The 18,103-nt window shown below is 32.2% G+C and overlaps 1 protein-coding gene across 3 annotated transcripts; it reads right to left on the reverse strand.

Annotated features, from left to right (window-relative positions):
* Positions 1–5,845: 5,845 nt before the first annotated feature.
* LOC115979438 (transcription termination factor MTEF18, mitochondrial) lies at positions 5,846–11,466 on the reverse strand. Of its 3 annotated transcripts, none has more exons than XM_031101501.1 (3): positions 11,312–11,466; positions 8,826–10,720; positions 5,846–6,241 (listed from the first exon to the last, which is right to left on the reverse strand). In XM_031101501.1, exon 2 carries the CDS (start codon positions 10,602–10,604, stop codon positions 8,829–8,831), a length of 1,776 nt encoding a protein of 591 aa, XP_030957361.1. In that variant the 5' UTR covers positions 10,605–10,720; positions 11,312–11,466; the 3' UTR covers positions 5,846–6,241; positions 8,826–8,828. The 3 variants fall into 3 exon arrangements, with proteins under 3 accessions (XP_030957361.1, XP_030957354.1, XP_030957346.1); XM_031101494.1 differs by lacking the exon at positions 5,846–6,241 and adding an exon at positions 6,253–6,445; XM_031101486.1 differs by lacking the exon at positions 5,846–6,241 and adding an exon at positions 6,253–6,633.
* Positions 11,467–18,103: the final 6,637 nt, after the last annotated feature.

Genomic DNA, 18,103 nt, shown 5'->3' on the forward strand with positions numbered 1-18,103 from the left:
GAGGAAACGAAATTTTACCTTTAGATGGGAGTTTTTGATTTCGAGGGACTCACTGCCATTGGCTATATTTTCAACCTTCCTTTTAACAAACTTTAGGCATTGGCATGTTGGCCACCCTGGCTGGCTCTCTGTCTCGCATCTCTCTATCTCTCTCTCTCACCCGTGCCTTTCTGGGTTGTAAGGTAAAAACAAGAATTCCCTTATTTTCTGTTTTTCTCTTTTGACAGTTAGAGAAGAGTTTTAATTTATGGCGTTTGCTCTAATGATGGTGGGATAATTCTCTTTTATGATGTTTGCTTCGTGATGATTGGAGGAGGAGGATTAAACAAGCCATGGCCTCCCATTTTTTTTGAAAATTATGTAATTTCTCATATGATGTATAAATATTTACAAGTAGCTCCTTGAAAAAAATATAACTTGGCCTCTCAATTTTTTTTTTTTTAACTATCTAAATTATTTTTAGTGTAAGCATTCTCATAAATAATACTTAAACAAATTAAGGTGATCATCCTCTCACAATGTGTTTCATATCATATAAATGTAACTTAAAAATTATGAAGTACAAGATAGGTGATTTGAGAATATACACACACATTACATTACATGTCTATAAGATTCAGGTTAATCACAAACCCCTTCCCAAAAAAAAAAAATTATGACTCTGCTACTAATTTTTAACAAAATTTTTTTTACTAATTAGCTAACTGAAATTTATTATTATTTTGTGTTTTAAAGAGTCAAGAATTGGGGGTTTAAATAACTTTAATTGTTTCCATCATAATATGTGACATAATTGTGTATGTTTAGCATTATACTTTTTCCCTTTACATAGCTGGCTGATATGAGAGTCTGGCAGATTCTGTCTTTGAAAACATACGGTCCTACACTTACACATCCAACATGCATCAGTGCTAAACACTAAACAAACAGAATTTTGACCCTTGAATGTGAATCATGCTACAGTTGATTAAAACTTACCAAATCCTTTGGACGGTAATAAAGGTTCCAATTCAATATGCTCTCATGGTTAATGGTAAATTTAATGGAACCAAGGCAATGCGATGTTTCAAGTCTGAGTGTCTTTAATAACATACGATGCTCCGCGTTTAAAACATATTGTTTAAAGTAATTATAAAGATTTAACTTTTTACAACTTGACACTCTTTTTATAATGGTCACTCTATAAATACTACATTTTTTTTTTTATCTTAACTTTAATTCTAATGATTTAACTTTTTTTTTTTTTTTATCGAATCTAAAGATATAATTGGATTCTAGAAGGAAACTAAAAAAAAGGGTTATTGCAATAAGTAATCTATATTGAGTAAAGATCATTGTTTGAAATTTAAGTATGGGGAAGAAAACGTTCCTTTTAAAGTATATTAAGGATATGTTTGGATACCGCTTATTGCTGAAAATTAAAAATACTGTAGCAAAATAATTTTTAAATGTATGAATAGTACTGTGGGACCTAGTTTTAACTTAACATTTGCGTTTTTCCGCATTTGCGGGTCCTGTAAACAGTGCATAGGACCCACAAGAAAAAGCCAAACACTCTCTCTTTCAGTTTTTCAGTGCAATCCAAACTCAACTTACATTAGATAGCGTGACAAGTTTTTGTTTAGATAAGTTAGCGTGACAAGTTAGTACTTTCATTTTGTAAATCTAAATCCAAGTATTTGGTAAAGCTTAAACACTTCCAGAATAGATACTAAAAGTAAATATCACTGTGACCGTCGTTGTGACTTCATGGGCAGAGTAAGTTTAGTATTACAAATTTTTTCACAATTTTACTACAATTTTATTTCGTAACGATTTGTGAGTGGTAAAATCATAGATTCAAATGGATCGACTATTTTATTTCCACCACTCACAAATTGTCATATAAAAAATTTATGGTAAAGTTGTGAAAAAATTTGTGACACCATACTTATTACTCTCATGGGCTCCGAGGTTTATACCAAATTATGAGAATATTCTTTATAGTTCCTTGCTGGATTATACTGCTTTGCCCACACACGATTAGACATCTTATAATTTATATTCTTCCATTTAATAATATTCTTGCTTAATACGAATCTTTTTTTTTGTCAAAATATTCCCTTGAACAACCAGTCCTCCAGGCTAGAATCTAGTTACAATTAATATTTGGATCCACACATTCTTGATTCAACTCTCTTAATTCAACCACTGTACATCTTTGGTATGATAGTCACTTTACAATTATAAGTGCTTATGGGGTAAAATGAGACAAGAGATGGAGTTCAAGCCTCCATGAGGGAGTTTCACATATATACATTTAGATTAGGTTAGAGTATAAATTCTATATTGTAAAAAAAAAAAAAAAAAAAAAAAAAAACTCTCTTAATGCAACATTTGGATTTGGTAAAATCTCTTGATGGTTAAATAAGAAATCTGAAGTTCAATTTTTGTTAACACTAAAAATTAATTGATATCTTAGTCTAATAATAAAGATTTATTATCAAGAACGAATGCCATAAGTTGAAACTATTTAAAAAAAAAAAGTTGAATAATTTATTTTCATTAGTTTATTTTATTTAGTAAAGATATAAGTGTATTTGAAGAAAAAAAGGATTTTGAGAAATTGTACAAGGATTTTGAGAAATTGTACATGAATTAACTTAAAAAATAAGCTAGCTAAGTTATATTTAACGTGTCCCTTAGATTTTTTTTCAGATATTATTTTATTGACTTCTTTTGTGAAAATCAATTCTTTCATTAAAATTTCCTTGAAGTAAGCCTCACAAAATGTACCTATCACATGGATTTTTCTGGAAAGCACGTCGGTATGGCGGGGGAGATAACGAGGCTTAATAACTATTTAGCCTCCGTTTGGATAGAAATAAAGAATTAAAATTATTTTATTATTTAGTTTATTTTTATTATTATTTATGAATTTTATTGTATTTTTTATATTATTCATGAATTTTATTGTACTATTTCAACTAATTTTTATTTTTATTTATAGTACTTTCAGCAATAAATTTTAAGTTTTAGTAAAATAAGTAATATCCAAACAAACCCTTAATTTCTTGATTGTTTGCTATTTAAGTAAATATTTTTATTATAATTCAATAGTTTTCTTTCTTTTAATAATAATAATAATAATAATAATATGTAGTATGTGTTTGGTAAAAATTAAAATGTTAACTTATTTTACTATATAGTTTATTTTTACTATTATTCATGGGTTCATTGCACTTCTTGGTATTATTCATGGGTCTCACTGTACTATTTCAGTTAATTTTTATTTTTATATACAATACTTTCAATAAAAAATTTCAGTTACAACAAAATAAGCAGATCCCAAACAGACTTATAGTGCTATTATTATCATAACTATTATTGTTATTTACGTAAACCGTAAACACCAGTAAGGATAAAAGGTTAATCTTAATAGAAAAATTGAGAGGCAGAGAAAAATAAGTAAAACAGTAATATAAGTGGATCTAGAGTTCTAATCGTGTGTGGCTGTGGGACAAGGTATCTTTGGAGAACGTAATGGAATCTACAAAGTTATATTCCACTTTTTCTTTCTCTTCCCGGGTCCTTGGCTACATGCCTCCACAATTTTTTATTATTTTTTATTTTTAAAAACTTTCTTGAGGTTTACGACATTACTTCTTTTACTTTTTTTTTTTTTTCTTTTAATTCCCAGCTTCTTGTTTGACATTCACCTTCTGTGAATATAATGTTAATAAGGAAATTATAAAAGTAATATTATTTCAATCATAGTAAATTTTGCTAATTGTTATGAAAAATATTATTTTCTTTCATTATTATTTAATATATATATCGTCTCTTTTACGTGTGAATCCCATAAATATTGATTTTTACTGACCTTTTTTTTTAGTGCTTATTTTGCATTGCTCTAAGAAATATATATATATATATATATAATTTGATAAATATAATGGCATATCAAAGATTTAAATCGCAACTTTTAATTTGGAAATAGTAGGAGGTCAAATTAACTATATAATGTTAGTGAATAGAGTTATAACTCTAGAGTATAGAGCTTAATTACTAGTATTTTTATTTATAAAGAAAAACAAACAATTTTCTGCATTTAAAAAACAAATTGGTGGTTGGACTTGGTGGGTCCAAACTAGTTGTGTTGTTTGGGAAATTTTTTCCAAAACAGCTTTTAGAAAACTCTGTTCTCAAAATCATTGTGGAGAACAATTTTTCTGAAAAGGTGTTTTCTCTTTTCATTTTCAGTGCATTCCTCTCTGTCTCTCTCTCTCTCTCTCTCGTCTGCCAATGATGAGGTTAATTGAAATTCAGAGTCTGCTTAAGCACTCCAGCATACATTTGCTAGATAAGTCAATTTCATTTTAAGGAGCTAGTTAGTTCAACCGGTACAAACTAAATTCATGATTTTGATCATTATACATATGCATTTCTATTTGGTCTAGCAGCATTTTCAGCATACATCTTTGACTTCTCATTTTCCGAGTGTCACAACATTCTAATCTCTTATGATGAGAGATCCACAATAGAATAAAATACACATAATAATCCTCAACCCAAAATAGTTTGCATGACCAAATACATCCAATTTATGATTTTGGTCTTGATTGTACAAAACAGACAGTAGCTATTGTTAGCCAATTTTTTCTATGCTACGTGTCTGTTTGGCTCTAGATTAAAAAACCAATTTATTTTACTATTCAGTTTATTTTTGCTACTATTCATGAGTCCTACTGCACTTTTTGATATTATTCACAAGTCTTACTGTACTATTTCAACTAACTTTTACCTTTATCTACAGTACTTTTAGCAAAAAGTTTTCAATTTCAGCAAAATAAGTAAATCTCAAACAGACCCTACATATTACACATGTGCTTGCCAATCCACGAGGTCTAGAATTCTTATTAGCTTGCACCAGGTATAGCAATTTGGTTTCCTATGGTCTTGAACCATTTTGTCACTTCACCATCCTAATGCATAGTTGAATGTTCAAATTTTCAAAAACCAAATTTTGCTTAAGAAATCAGCAGTTTGACTTTTTGAATGCATTTATTTGAGAAATCTTATTGATTGAAACAAATCAGTACACACAACAATAGAGGGTGCAACAGCAGCAACACAAGAATTGTTCAAGCAACAAACTAGTTACATCACCCTTTGAGATCTAATCTAAATCTCTAGGAAACATAAAGACTCTTACATTGACTCTTAGAGCAGCACCCTAATATAGCTCTAGAAAGCTGCCACCGACAATTCATCTAGCCCCATACACATTGAATTTCTTGCTACTCTAAACTGTGAAACAAGTTTCTTATTAAGAACTGGCATTCGGTTGCCCCATTTCTCACACAAGGCTTTGTTAAAACCAGAGTGTTCTAATGTGCTTTGTTTTCCACCATCTCTGAGATCTCATACGTGTAAAGGTTTTACACATAACAAAAGTGTCTTTCAAAGAAATCATGAATTTCAATGCTAGTTAACTTTTAAGAAATTCAATGGGATCCACACAAAAAGAGGAATGCAGTGAGATAGATTTAAGAATTAGAAAATTGTTCTTGTCTTTAAACAAAACTTTTCACTTGTGTTTAACAAATACTTGACTAAGATTTTAGAAGTTGAGAAACAAAAACAACATAAACAAAGCAGAACAAAACCCAGAAAAACAAAACACCCAAAAACCAAATCTATCCCACCATCATCAAACCAAAACAACAAGACCTCTAAGATCAGCCAAAACAAAAGGAAAATGAAAAGTTCTGAGCAAAATCTGATAACCAAAAAAAAAAATATATATATATATATATTTGAACTCAAATATCAAATTTAATATAAAATACCAGATATGAGAATAGAGTGAATAAACATCAATCTCGAAATCAAGAAAACAAATTGAAGAGCTTGAAGGTCAACACAGAGAGGGGATCAATCCTTGAGTCTTTGCTCTTGGTTTCAAATAACTGACCAACTAACCACCAAGCCAACACAGAATGGGGATCACACAACACATGACTGCACATGGCAAAGTCAACTGTGGTTATCACATGCTTTTCTTTTTCTCTTTTTGGGGAGCCAATTCAAAATATATGATGAGTGAAATAACAAGAAAGTAAATGAACAATATTAAACAAGAAAATAAATTTTACAGAACATCAACTGCATGGAAAATGAGTTCATGTATCGCATACACTTTGACTCTTCCATCACTTGTGTACGCATCTTGTAAAGTTATTTATGAAATTGTCTTTCCCTACAAGCATGTCAACAATTTTCTTCATAATTAGAATTCTCTTAGTTTAGAAATACAAAGATATTCTGAAAACTCAACTGCCCTTTTCTAGTCGTTTTTGCTACTTTAACAAAATTATCTTTCTTTGTTTTTCTTTACAGGCCTAAAAAGTAGTTCTTCATTCCAGTCCTTGAGACAAAATTAAGTAATTAACATTACTTACTCCTGAAAAGGGCAAAGAAACGTATGTTTATTCTAGAAAATTCTGACAATAAACACCAATTGAAGTATGACCTTCACATCAACACCTGCTGACATAATATAACTATGGTCTCACATTTTACTCTCAAAGTTCTGTTCTCCAGGAATTATGCATGAAATTCTCTACATGAAACAATTGCTTCCAATGGACCTTAAAAAATGTAAAGAAGCAATAGTAAAAATTAGAAGAATAACAAAGTAGCTAAAACAATTTTTTATTTATTTATTTATTTTTATATCAAGTAGCTAAAAAAATTAAAACTGACAAAATGATGATACATTGATAGTGCACTAACATAAGTTTTCCAGAAGAAGTTTCCATTATCAATGTATTTGATGGGAATGGAAATTAACCCCCTCACCAAGTGATATCAAATATCTCTGAAGTTAACAGTATTTCATGTAAATTGATGTGTATTATGGAGCTCAGGATTACACAGTTCAAAGGCTATTCTTTGTTGGATTATCATTCATCAAGGTTTATTTTTTATGAATTTTGTTACTTTTATGTCTTGATGTGCACTTGTTGATCTAGCTTGCACATCTTAAACATGGATATTTACTTAAGACTTATGATCACAGACACAATCATGATAGAAACACAAGTTGTCAGTGTAAGGTTGAATTTATTCAACCATCTAATTGGCTTTATTTCGTGCCAAATTTGCTTGTAATTCAGTATTTAGTAACCCTGTATTTAGGTGGGTTTGTTGTAAGGGTAGTGAGTGAGATAGAGTGAAGTTTGCTCAAGAGTGTGCAAGAAAACAGAGACTCGCGGCTGGGACCCGCGGGTGACTCGCGGCTGCAAGCCGCCAGAAGCAGCACACGTGCCAAGCATGCTGGAAGATGAACAGTCATGCTAGCTGGAGCACTACAGGACAAAACAGGACAACTGGCCATACGGTTAACTTGCGACTGGACCTCGCGACTTAGTCAAGCCGCGAGGTCAAGCCGCGAGCCACCCCTGTTTTTGTAAAACCTGACGTTTCACATTCCTCTCCCACTCCAGTATAAATACCCCTTTTACCCACGATTGAAAGAGAGCTTCCAGAGAGAATTTTGAGAGAGAAACCCTAAAGAAAAACCAGATTGTTTCACTCACAATCTCTACCTTAGAGTCTCTTCAAATTCCTCAACTCTCTTCCTCTTCATTGTCAAATCCTTGAGAGGCATTATACCAAACCTGGTTCTCACCATCATCATCACTGTGAGACAGTTGTTTGGATTTCTGGGAAGCAGTTAGGAAGGAACCAATCTTCATTGGTTGATGCTACGGTCTAGTAGCGGAATCCGGGAAGCTAGAAAAGAAAAAGGTTCGGCGCAACCTCGTTGGAGCAAGAAGCTTGGAAGGCTTAGGTGCACTGGGTAGATTAGGCTTGGAGGGTCTATTGCTGTCCTTGTATCCCAACTGTATTTTCTAGTGGATTGTTTACCGCTTGGAGGGCGGCGGAGAGGTTTTACGCCGAGGGCTTCGGTTTCCTCTTCGATAACACATCGCGTGTTGTCTTTGTGTTTGCATCTTCCTTCCTCTCTATCTTTGCCTTTTTATTATCTGCTGTGGTTTTATTTTGTTATGGCTTAGATAGTTTTTAACCAATTTCATATTATAGCATATGTTAAGTTTCCGCACACTAGTTGTTTGACATATTGCTTGAATTGGTTAAGTTGTAATTTGGGGGTCTAAACGTTCAAAGGTGTTTTGTACACGTTTTTGAACTTTCAGTCAGAAAAGAATACTGATTCAGACATGTGATGCAGCTATATATGTGTATCTTTCTGAATTTATGAACCTAACATATATGAGCGTCTCTATGAGAGCCCATTTGCATGCATAGGAACCATAATTGACTAGTCACAAACTCGTATGATGCAGAAAAAAGGTTAGCATACGATTATGCCAACATTAATAAATATAATCTTATATGGAATCCAAAATGTACAAAGTTCTAAAATTGTAGATAGAGGTCAAGACAAAAGATCAAATACTTTTTTGGTAAGTAGATAAAAGATTAAATACAAAATACAAGATCATCTAACTCGATAGTTAAATACAATCCATATTTCCAAACCACTCATATCTGATATTTATATGGGTGATTCAACCCTAAGTCAAAATTCACATTCAGCCATTGTCAGATAATCTACCATTACGTTTTAAACAACAATGCCAAACAAAATTTCATCAAGAAAATAAAGAAAGAAAAGATGAAAAAAATGGACAAAATTGTACAGCGATGCAAGCACAACAAACGGAAAGGCCATTCATAAAGCATATATTATCAAATAAAATGTGTTGCCTTTTCTACAAAATAATAAATAGTTAAAATGAGAAGGATGAAATTACTTCTTAGCTGGAAGGTGAATGATTCTTTATCTTTTCCCACATGGCTGGACCTTCGGGATGAACATCAACAAAATATTTTACAAAGCGTGTATCTGAGCATGCAAGGATAGTACTCAAAGACAAGGTTGGCTTTGCTGCACCTCTCTCCCTCAGCCAAACATACATTGAAAATCTTTGACTGATTCTTTCCATATCATAACCTAGATATGCGGGGAATGACACCACAGATTCCAATGGGTAACCCAAATAGTTTCTTAAGTAATCAATCTTCCTTTCAATAACATCTTTGGACTGGTTAAGAACCGTAGGAGCTTGTTTAACAATATTTGTCACAATGTTGTAGTCCAAACCAGCTTGTACCAGGCAATCAAACCTCTCCTGTAATTGATCCCCTCTGCCTCGAAATTGCTTCAAAGCTTTTGTCATCTCATCCGAATTTTCCATGTACCCCAATCTCGACAAGAATGTAGTTTTCTCCTGGTGTTTACTAGGAACTTGGGAAGATTCCTGCTCATTGCTCTTTATTTTTGATTTAGACACCAAATTAAACAGCTTCAGTGGATCTTCCTTTATAATTTGACATAGACCATCTCTTCCAACTTTCAATTCTTTGCAGACAGATCTAGGTCCTTTCAAAGTACGTGAACCCAGAAGTTGTATGTGGTTAGATATAATGCTTGCAATGTACTCTGTCTCCATTTCAATCTCAAGTAGAAAATCCATTGCTCGCAAAAGATTTTTTATACACTTAACTGACAAAATGTTGGGATTTTGTATAAACAGAGAATAGATCTCATTCAACTTGAGATCTAATTTGAGTAATCGACCAAACAAGATATACACCTTCTTCCCAGAACCTTCAAACAGTATTGCAGGATTTGTGTTAAACAAATGGTGCATCTGCTCCTGAGTATAGCCCACTTTATCTAGAAAATCCACAGTATCAAGCATTCTGTTCCAATTGTAGGTGCTTTTACCAGATAAACATCCTCCAATCCAATCATTTTCAAACCTCAATTCCTTCAATCTTTCAAGAACCTTGACAAATTCACAGTTAACACCACCAATCAAAAGTGAGGGGCAACAACTAATGAGCTTAATAACTGTTGATTTACTCAAACCCAAATTTTCATAAGCTTGAAGTTTTAAAGCCAATATCCCATAATCATATCCAAATATCTCTTTAGCTTCCTTGTACATTTTACCTATCTTACTACGCGGGATTCCATATTCACATAAAACATGAAAGTTGTCAAGCATAACATGATCATCACTCAAAAACATCAAGTGTCGTGGGAGAAGCACTGAGAGCTCAGATGGACGGAGACCCAAACTCTCAAAAAAGGGTTCAAACTCATTAATGGGATTGTAGCGCAGGAATTTAGTTAAAGAGTGAGCAACATGTTTGTCAGTATCAATCTTGGATATCAAAGTCTGAAGAAAACGAGGGGAGTTCTTGCTAATGTGCTCAGCATCTGTGAAGCTGAAGCTCCTAGTACAGTGCAAATAATCAAAGAGCACGTTTTGAGCTTCATTCTTAGCTATCCGAGAGAATCGGGGAGTGAAATTGGGTGATTTTGCTAACTCAGTAACAGAAACTTTAGCATCATTGGTAAGCGTAGACGTGGAAAAGCTTCTAACTTTAAACAAAATGAAAGATGGGTTTTGCCTAATTATGGGTTTGTCATAGCCAACATGTGAGAAAAGTACAGAGTGATTAAGTTTGGCAATCATTTCAGAGAACTCAGACACCCTTTTATGGTTTCTAGATAGTAACATGGCAAGAAGACAAAACAGAGTGTAGAGAGACAAAGAGAAAACAACCCTAAATCAACACCGGCAGCCCTCGTTACTGTTGATCTCTCTCAGTCATTATATCTGATCCTCCTCTCAATCTGGGAAATGAGGAAAGCACATAGATTAAATTACTTGTGTATGAAACCTTGTACAACAATTTAAGAATGAAAAGGTAAAGCTAAATAGGGTTTTCATCCAGGTTTATTACCCACAAACCACAACACATACAAACCCGTAACAAACACATACAACTCTATCACTATGACACTAAGGATGAGATTCAATTCAGAAGCACAAGAAACCGACTTACCAGACTGAGAATCTTAGTATCACTTAAATGAAAAAGATGAAAACTTGGGTACCCATAACCCCTAAACCAAAAATCAAAAGCTAAGGAAACTCAACATAAACCCCCAAACCGTAGACATTCACAAAAACCTCAAAAGACACAAGTCACAACAGGCTCACATACATCAAACATTTTAACCCACCACTTCCCAAAGCTTGCATTTTTAATAAGAAAACATAAAATGCATCATTCATGAAATGAGTAAGTAAAAAAAAAAAAAAAACAGTGCAGTAAAACTTCAGTTCCAACAACAAAAAAAAAGAAAAAGCATAAGTACCTTAGCACAACCATAACTATATTCATCTTTAAACAAAAAAGTTGCAACATGTGTTTGATTTACCTTCAAAGAAATGTTCTTTCTTCTTCTTCTTCTCAAAGGAATGTTCTTTGTTGAAGTGGCATTGCCGCCTATCCCAACCTCGACGGTTCAAGTAGGAAGGGAAGGATATGAATTGTTTGTGTTTGGGTTTTTGGGTTGGTGGCACTTTCATGAAGCTTGAGCTTGGTATTGGGCTTGTGTTATTGGGTTGTTTGGTTGTTGGGTTTGAGACTGGTTATGGGTTCAAGTTATTGGGCAGTAAGATTGGGATGGTATTGGATTCGGGCTTGGGCTTGGCTTGAGTCCAAATTCTTATACTTTCCGTTTGTTCCAATGTAAATGAGGGGCTTTGTGCGAGGAAGAGGGAAGAAGGTGGGGGAGTGGGTTGGCCAGTGCGTTATAGAGAGATGGAAAATGTTTTCCAAGTTTTAACACACAAATTTTCAGTCAAACTGAAAATATTTTCCAAGTTAACTAAATTTTTATAAGCAAAAAAAAACTTGAAAACGGAAAAATATTTTCCGTAAAATATTTTATATCGAAACAAACATAATGTTAGTTTACTTTTGGGGGTAAAAGCTACTGATGCTTCGAATTTTGGGTGGTATAGGCATTGCCGCATTGGTATAATTTTTTGTGGAAAAACTTGAAATGTTGTTGGTAGTTTAGTGATGTAGATTTTAGGAGTTTATGCTTAAAATTTGGGATAATTTAGAGCCCGTTTGGTTTGTCATTTGAAAACACAGTGTTCAATGTTTAAACACTGAACACTAGTGTTCAAAAACAAAAAAAATATGTTTGGTGTACCAGTTTTGTCCTTATTGTTTGAAAAACATTGTTCAAAAACTAATGTTATAAAACCCATTTTTTGAAATCAGCTGCGGATAGATTTTAAACAATAAACACTAGTGCTTAGTGGCAATTCTGTAATTATCTCAAACAACAAACACTAGTGCCAGTCAGCATTTTCATACTTTGTCAGTTTTTTTTATAAATGTTTTGGCTGTCTCCTGCCCACCATGTTCTCTCTCCTAATTTAAAATATATTTATTTTGTACTTTGGTCAGCTTTTTTTATCATTCAAAACACACATACCAAACACATATTTTATATTTTTTGAACACTGAAAAATGCTATTTAAATCATGATACCAAACACATTTTTTTGTTTTATTCACACTAAAAATATGTTTTTCAACAACACTTTTTAAACCACAATTTTCACATCTTTTTAAACAACAGTTTTTGAAAACTATAACCAAACGGGCCCTTAGTTTTACTCTCCAAAGTTTCAAAATTTTGATCAACCCCACTAACGTTACAGAACATTTGGGTTTGCTTTCTTCCATTAATCTCTGTTGTTGAGCCGTTAAGTGCCACATAAACTCAAAATGGCATGGTTTTTAACTTTAAATAGATTGGTTTCTTTGTAAATTTTGATCATTTTTTAGTTTCAAGTAGGTCTCATGTAAATTTTATTATTTTCTAAAAAATTATTAATTAATCTTTTATGAGTATAATTGGCTTTTGTAAGAATCTTAATAAATATATAATTACTCTCATATAAAATCTTGTGACTCTAACCAAAAGACATTACTTTAGAAAATGTTAATTAATTAATTATCTAAAAAAAAAGTTAATTAATTTAGCGTTATATGTTATAAAATTGGGTTTTGAGATGCTAAATTCTATATTTTTTGACATGTTTGATGAGAATGCTCTTACACCTCTTATGTTTTTGAAAATAAATAGACAAAGCTATTGCAATCAAATGTTATTTTCGGATTATTTGTGTTCTTGATGTGCGATTGATCGTAAGATTAGTTTATATTGGAGTTGTTTGTCATTCAACCATGGAGACTCTAAGTGTGTTGATGTTATTTTGCTTGGGTTATGTTATGATTTTTAAAAGAGATTTATTATAATAATGCCTTTGATGCAAAGGTTATATTTGGTTACTTTCTTCTTCTTCATTTTTTTTTTGACAGAATACTTACAATATATTTAATGTTGTTTGGTAATTATGATGAGCAAGTATTTATTTTTATATTTACAAATATATCATTCTATTATTTTGTGTGTGTTTGATTAATATTTTTTTATTTATGGGAACCATACTTTTCTAACTTATGTTGTAGTGTGTTATATTTGCCTAATATACAACTAATGTCATAAATTTCAAATTTATTATTCAAATTTCTCATCTCTTAAAGAATAAGAAGATTATTATAATAATCAAAACTCATCACAAATTTACAATGTTATTTTAACCAAAATTAAAATAAAACCCAAGGTATAAAAGATAAACTTTATAATAGCTTATTGTGGACGCTCGATTTTTCCCACCCTGGGTTCTCGAGTGGCCGGGGGGGGGGGGGGGGGGGGGGGAAGATCATCGCACATTAGATCCTTGGCGATGTGACTCTTGTGTCATTGTGTATCTAGAGTGGGGTGTGTGAGTCCCTTTTTCTTATTTTTATTTTAGGAATCGCCACCAATCATTGGTTTTGTATTAAGTGTGATTGGTCACCTAGTTGTCTAATTTATTTTAACTTACCTAATTAACTAAACCAAATTTTAAAGGTTCATTAATTAAGGTAAACCAAAAGTCTTTGAACCAAAGATTTTGGACTCGGAAGTTTGGTTACGTGTGGGGAAGGTGTTAGACACCCCGGAGCACCTATCTGAAGATAATACCTCATTTTAATTTATTCCAAACGTTAAATTTTTATGAAGAAATGAAATTCTTGCCATCTTGATTTTCTTGAAAATATTTTTTGCAACCAATATACATATAAACATGTGAGTAAATATTTACATATAACTATTATGTGAATAATAACTCCAACAAAATATATTCAATCAAGGCATGTGAGATGTATACATAAGTAACATGTGAAAAAGCATACAAGTATACTATACAATAACATGTGAATATCTATTTATTATATAGCTAGCATGTGAATACTAACAACTATACAAAAAACAAATACAATGTAATGAAAAGAGAAGGTTGGAAGTATAGCACATTGTTGTCATCCACCATTTTCTCATTTTTTTGTTCACGCAAAAAGATGACAAAAAGAAATTTGTTAGTGCCAAGAATGTTAGGAAAAAATGTAAGCTTATAGGGTGTTCAAAGACTTAATAGAAAGAGCTTTGAATGCAAATCCACTAACTACACCTATTCTAAGAAAAGCTTGGAAGGAAAAGTTACAATGTTAATTTTATTATTTTGGAAAAACACATATTAGAAAACATTTTTTCTTACATGGTAAAAGTGTTTCATGAAAACATGTATTTTTTTTTAAGGAAGCAATTTCTTTCAACATTTGAAAACATTTCGTTTCTTTTAATTTTGTTCCCAGTGTTTTTTCCCTGCAACCAACACCATAACTAAAAATTCCTTTCATTTCTTTTTTCCTTCTCCCTTTCAACTATTTTTCTTAGCAACAGAATATTGGTAATTGTTTTTGTGGGGGGTCCGAGAACTGAGGAGGATCAGATCACAGAATAGCTTGCATAGTCCAAGCCCAAAGGGGTAAATAAGCTCTGAGGATTTCGCCCACCTAAGGATGGAAGTAGGGACAATTAGGGGCCGTTTGGATTGAGTTTTTTGATAACTCAATTCTCTGTTTCCATAACTCATAACTCAAAAATGGTGGGACCCATAGTAAAAAGGTTGTTTGGCCAAACGATAACTCTGTTTCCATCACTCAATTCTCTGATTTTTGAGTTATGAGTTATGGAAACTGAAAACAACAAAAGGCTGTTTTCAATTTCCATAACTCATAACTCAATGGCATTTCCGTAAATAAACACACATGAGGGACCCACAGCCGCAACTTTTGACCACCTTTTGACTTTTTTTTTTTTTTTTTTTTTTTTCCTTTCCTTTTCCTGGGTTGGCGTTGTTTTTTTTTTTTTTTTTTTTTTTTTTTTTTTTGGGTTGGCATTGTTCTTTTTTTTTTTTTTTTTTTTTTTTTTTTTTCTTTTTTTTTTTTCTTTTCCTGGATTGGCTGTTCGGTTTGGTTTTTTTTATTTTTATTTATATATATATAGCTTCGGTGAGTTGGGTGCTAAAAAAAAAACTACTGTACTGGCTGACAGGTGTGGGACCCATGAATAGTGTGAAAAAATTGAGTGATGAAAATAAAAGTGATGTTGCCAAATGAGTGAAAAAATGAGTGATGAGTTATGAGTGATGAGTGATGAGTGATGAGTGATGGAAATTGAGTGACGGAAATTGAGTGATGAAAAACCCTTACCCAAACAGGCCCTTAGTATCTTGTGAAGGCCAAGGAGAGGAGAAAGGACAATAATGGGAACAAGGATGGTGGGAAGAAGTTTCATGAAGGACATACCTCCCACCTCCACATTCAATGCCTACACCAACCTTATCAGTGACATTAATGTGGAAATGACCCTTGAACAGTAACTCCACAGCTAGCAACCCTTTCTACCACCTTCAGCAAAGTCCTGATGAGACAAGTATCCTAGGAAAGGCCCCTTTGGCTTACAAGAGGAGGGTTGGAATGCCTTGAAAGTGGATATAAAAGGAAGGGAACCCCCTAGAAGATTGGAGAGGAACTTGAAAAAGCCCTTAGAACAGGAAAAAGAAAAAAGAGTAGTTTGATGTAAACTTGAACCATACTTAATACAAATAGTTGACCCTCGGACTTGCCTGAGGAAGACTTTATTCACAATTATTGTTTCATTCATAACAATCTGTTACTTAGGCACCTTGGCCTTAAGGTTGGGCTTAGTTTAGAATTGCATTTGGATTTGAATCTCCCTCTCTCTACAAATTCTATTGTTTGGGCTTAATTAAAATGATAAGGTACCATTGATCTAAGTGGACTTGGGCCTTTATTTTTTAAGTACCTACAATATATATATATATATATATTGTAAATATTAATAATTCTTTTATTTAATAACCTATATTTGTAGATAATGTCGCATATATAATGGTTTTAGGCTTATTTAGCACTTAATGGCCACCTCACCTCATCAACAAAAATGGATAGAAGGACTTAAACCCAAATACTATGTAATGTTAAAAGAACGGACCAAAAATTTTAAACTTTAAGGGGCAAAATAAAAAATAAAAAAACCTCAAACTTTGAAGGTGTAATTTTGCGATTTAATTTTCTTTTTAATTTTCATCAGTGGAGTTGAGAAGAAATAAATTGGATCCCCCCCTCCCTATTTTTCTAGTAGAATTTTTAAAATTGAATACTGGTCATTCTTGAAAGAATATAGCATCGTTTTTAAATCATAGGTGAGAAGAGTGGGATTCAAACCATGGTTTTCCAAGTAAGAAAACTTGATTATACTATTGACATGAAACAACTATCTTTATAAAAATCAAGAAAGATACCATGATTATTATTTGTTGAAAGCCTAGTTCCTCTTACACTCTTAGAGCATTTCCAACAGATTTTTCAAATTTTTGTACTGTTTGGAGAATGAACAGTGACATTTAACTTTTACTTACCTACTTTTTCAAATACACTTTTCAATAGATTCTCTATCATTTTCTCTATCTCATTTAAATATTATTTCTTCATTCATTCTTTATTCTTTTTTTTATCATCATTTATTCTTCCTATATTCATTCCCATCAATTATATTTTTCAATGAAAAATGTTATATCCACAATATTTTTTACAATACTTTCACAAGAATCACATCAAAAATTTATGTGGAAAGTTGTTACTAGTTTTAATTTGAACCCACCGCTGAAATTAATTTTTTACTCATTAATATTAGCTAATAACAATCTATTACTTAAGATTTATTGTGAAAATATTGAGGTAGCCTTTTTTAATTGTCATTTCTTATTTTTTATATTATTTTTCCTTTCTTAATTTCATCCATACGTTTTTTTTTCTTTCTCGGTTTTTTCTCCACCACACATGTATCCCACTCTTATCTCTATCTACTATTCTTTTTCTTTTTCTAGGTCATTCTGGACTCTCTCTTTCATTCTCTAGCTCTCTCTTTTTTTTTTTTTTTTTTTTTCTATTTCTACTTGATTCTAGAACACTCTCTAGCATGATCTTTTGACTTCCATTTCTACTTCTATTTTCTTTCCTCTTCAGCTCACTTCACACACACATAGCCGACTTGGCCTTCGTCCTTTTTTTTTTTTTGTTACAATGGAGCTTAGATAGGCTTTCATGCTCTTGATCTATTGTTTTTGTTTTGATTTTAGATTTGTTGTTCTAATTAAATTTGTATTTTTCCCTGTTTTTGATTTGTTGTTTCTATTCTGATTTTAGATTGTGTTTATGTTTTAATTGTGTTACTGTTTGAGAGAGAGATAGATGAACAAAGAAGAGAGGAGAAAAGAGGAAGAATATTTTTTTTTATTCAACCGGGTATTTTTTTTAAGATAAAATAATGGTTTGGAGTTGTTACAATGTTCTTTGGATTAAGAGAACTACCGTAGCAACTTCAAAAAAAATTTTGGAAAAGTTTTGGGTTTAGACATGCTATTGGAGTGTGAATATAGAGCTTTTTTTTTCCAAAAAGTAGAGATAGATGCTATGCTCTTACCACATTACCTTATTCATGGTCCAAAACCTACCTACCTGCCTACCTACCTACCTACTACTTATTCACCCCTTAGAATTTGCTATGAGACTACCAAAGGCCTTGTAGCTGAATTGACATCTCCTCATGTACAAAGTGCTTGGGAGTCTAGGAGGGAAAGGGTTTGAGCTCCAGAGTTAGCAGCATGTTATAATTATTTCTCAAAAAAAAAAAAAAATGAATTTGCTATGAGACTAACGTAGAATTATAGATG

This window comes from Quercus lobata, chromosome 1 (genome assembly GCF_001633185.2).
Source record: "Quercus lobata isolate SW786 chromosome 1, ValleyOak3.0 Primary Assembly, whole genome shotgun sequence".
In the NCBI taxonomy this organism is placed as follows: Eukaryota; Viridiplantae; Streptophyta; class Magnoliopsida; order Fagales; family Fagaceae; genus Quercus; species Quercus lobata.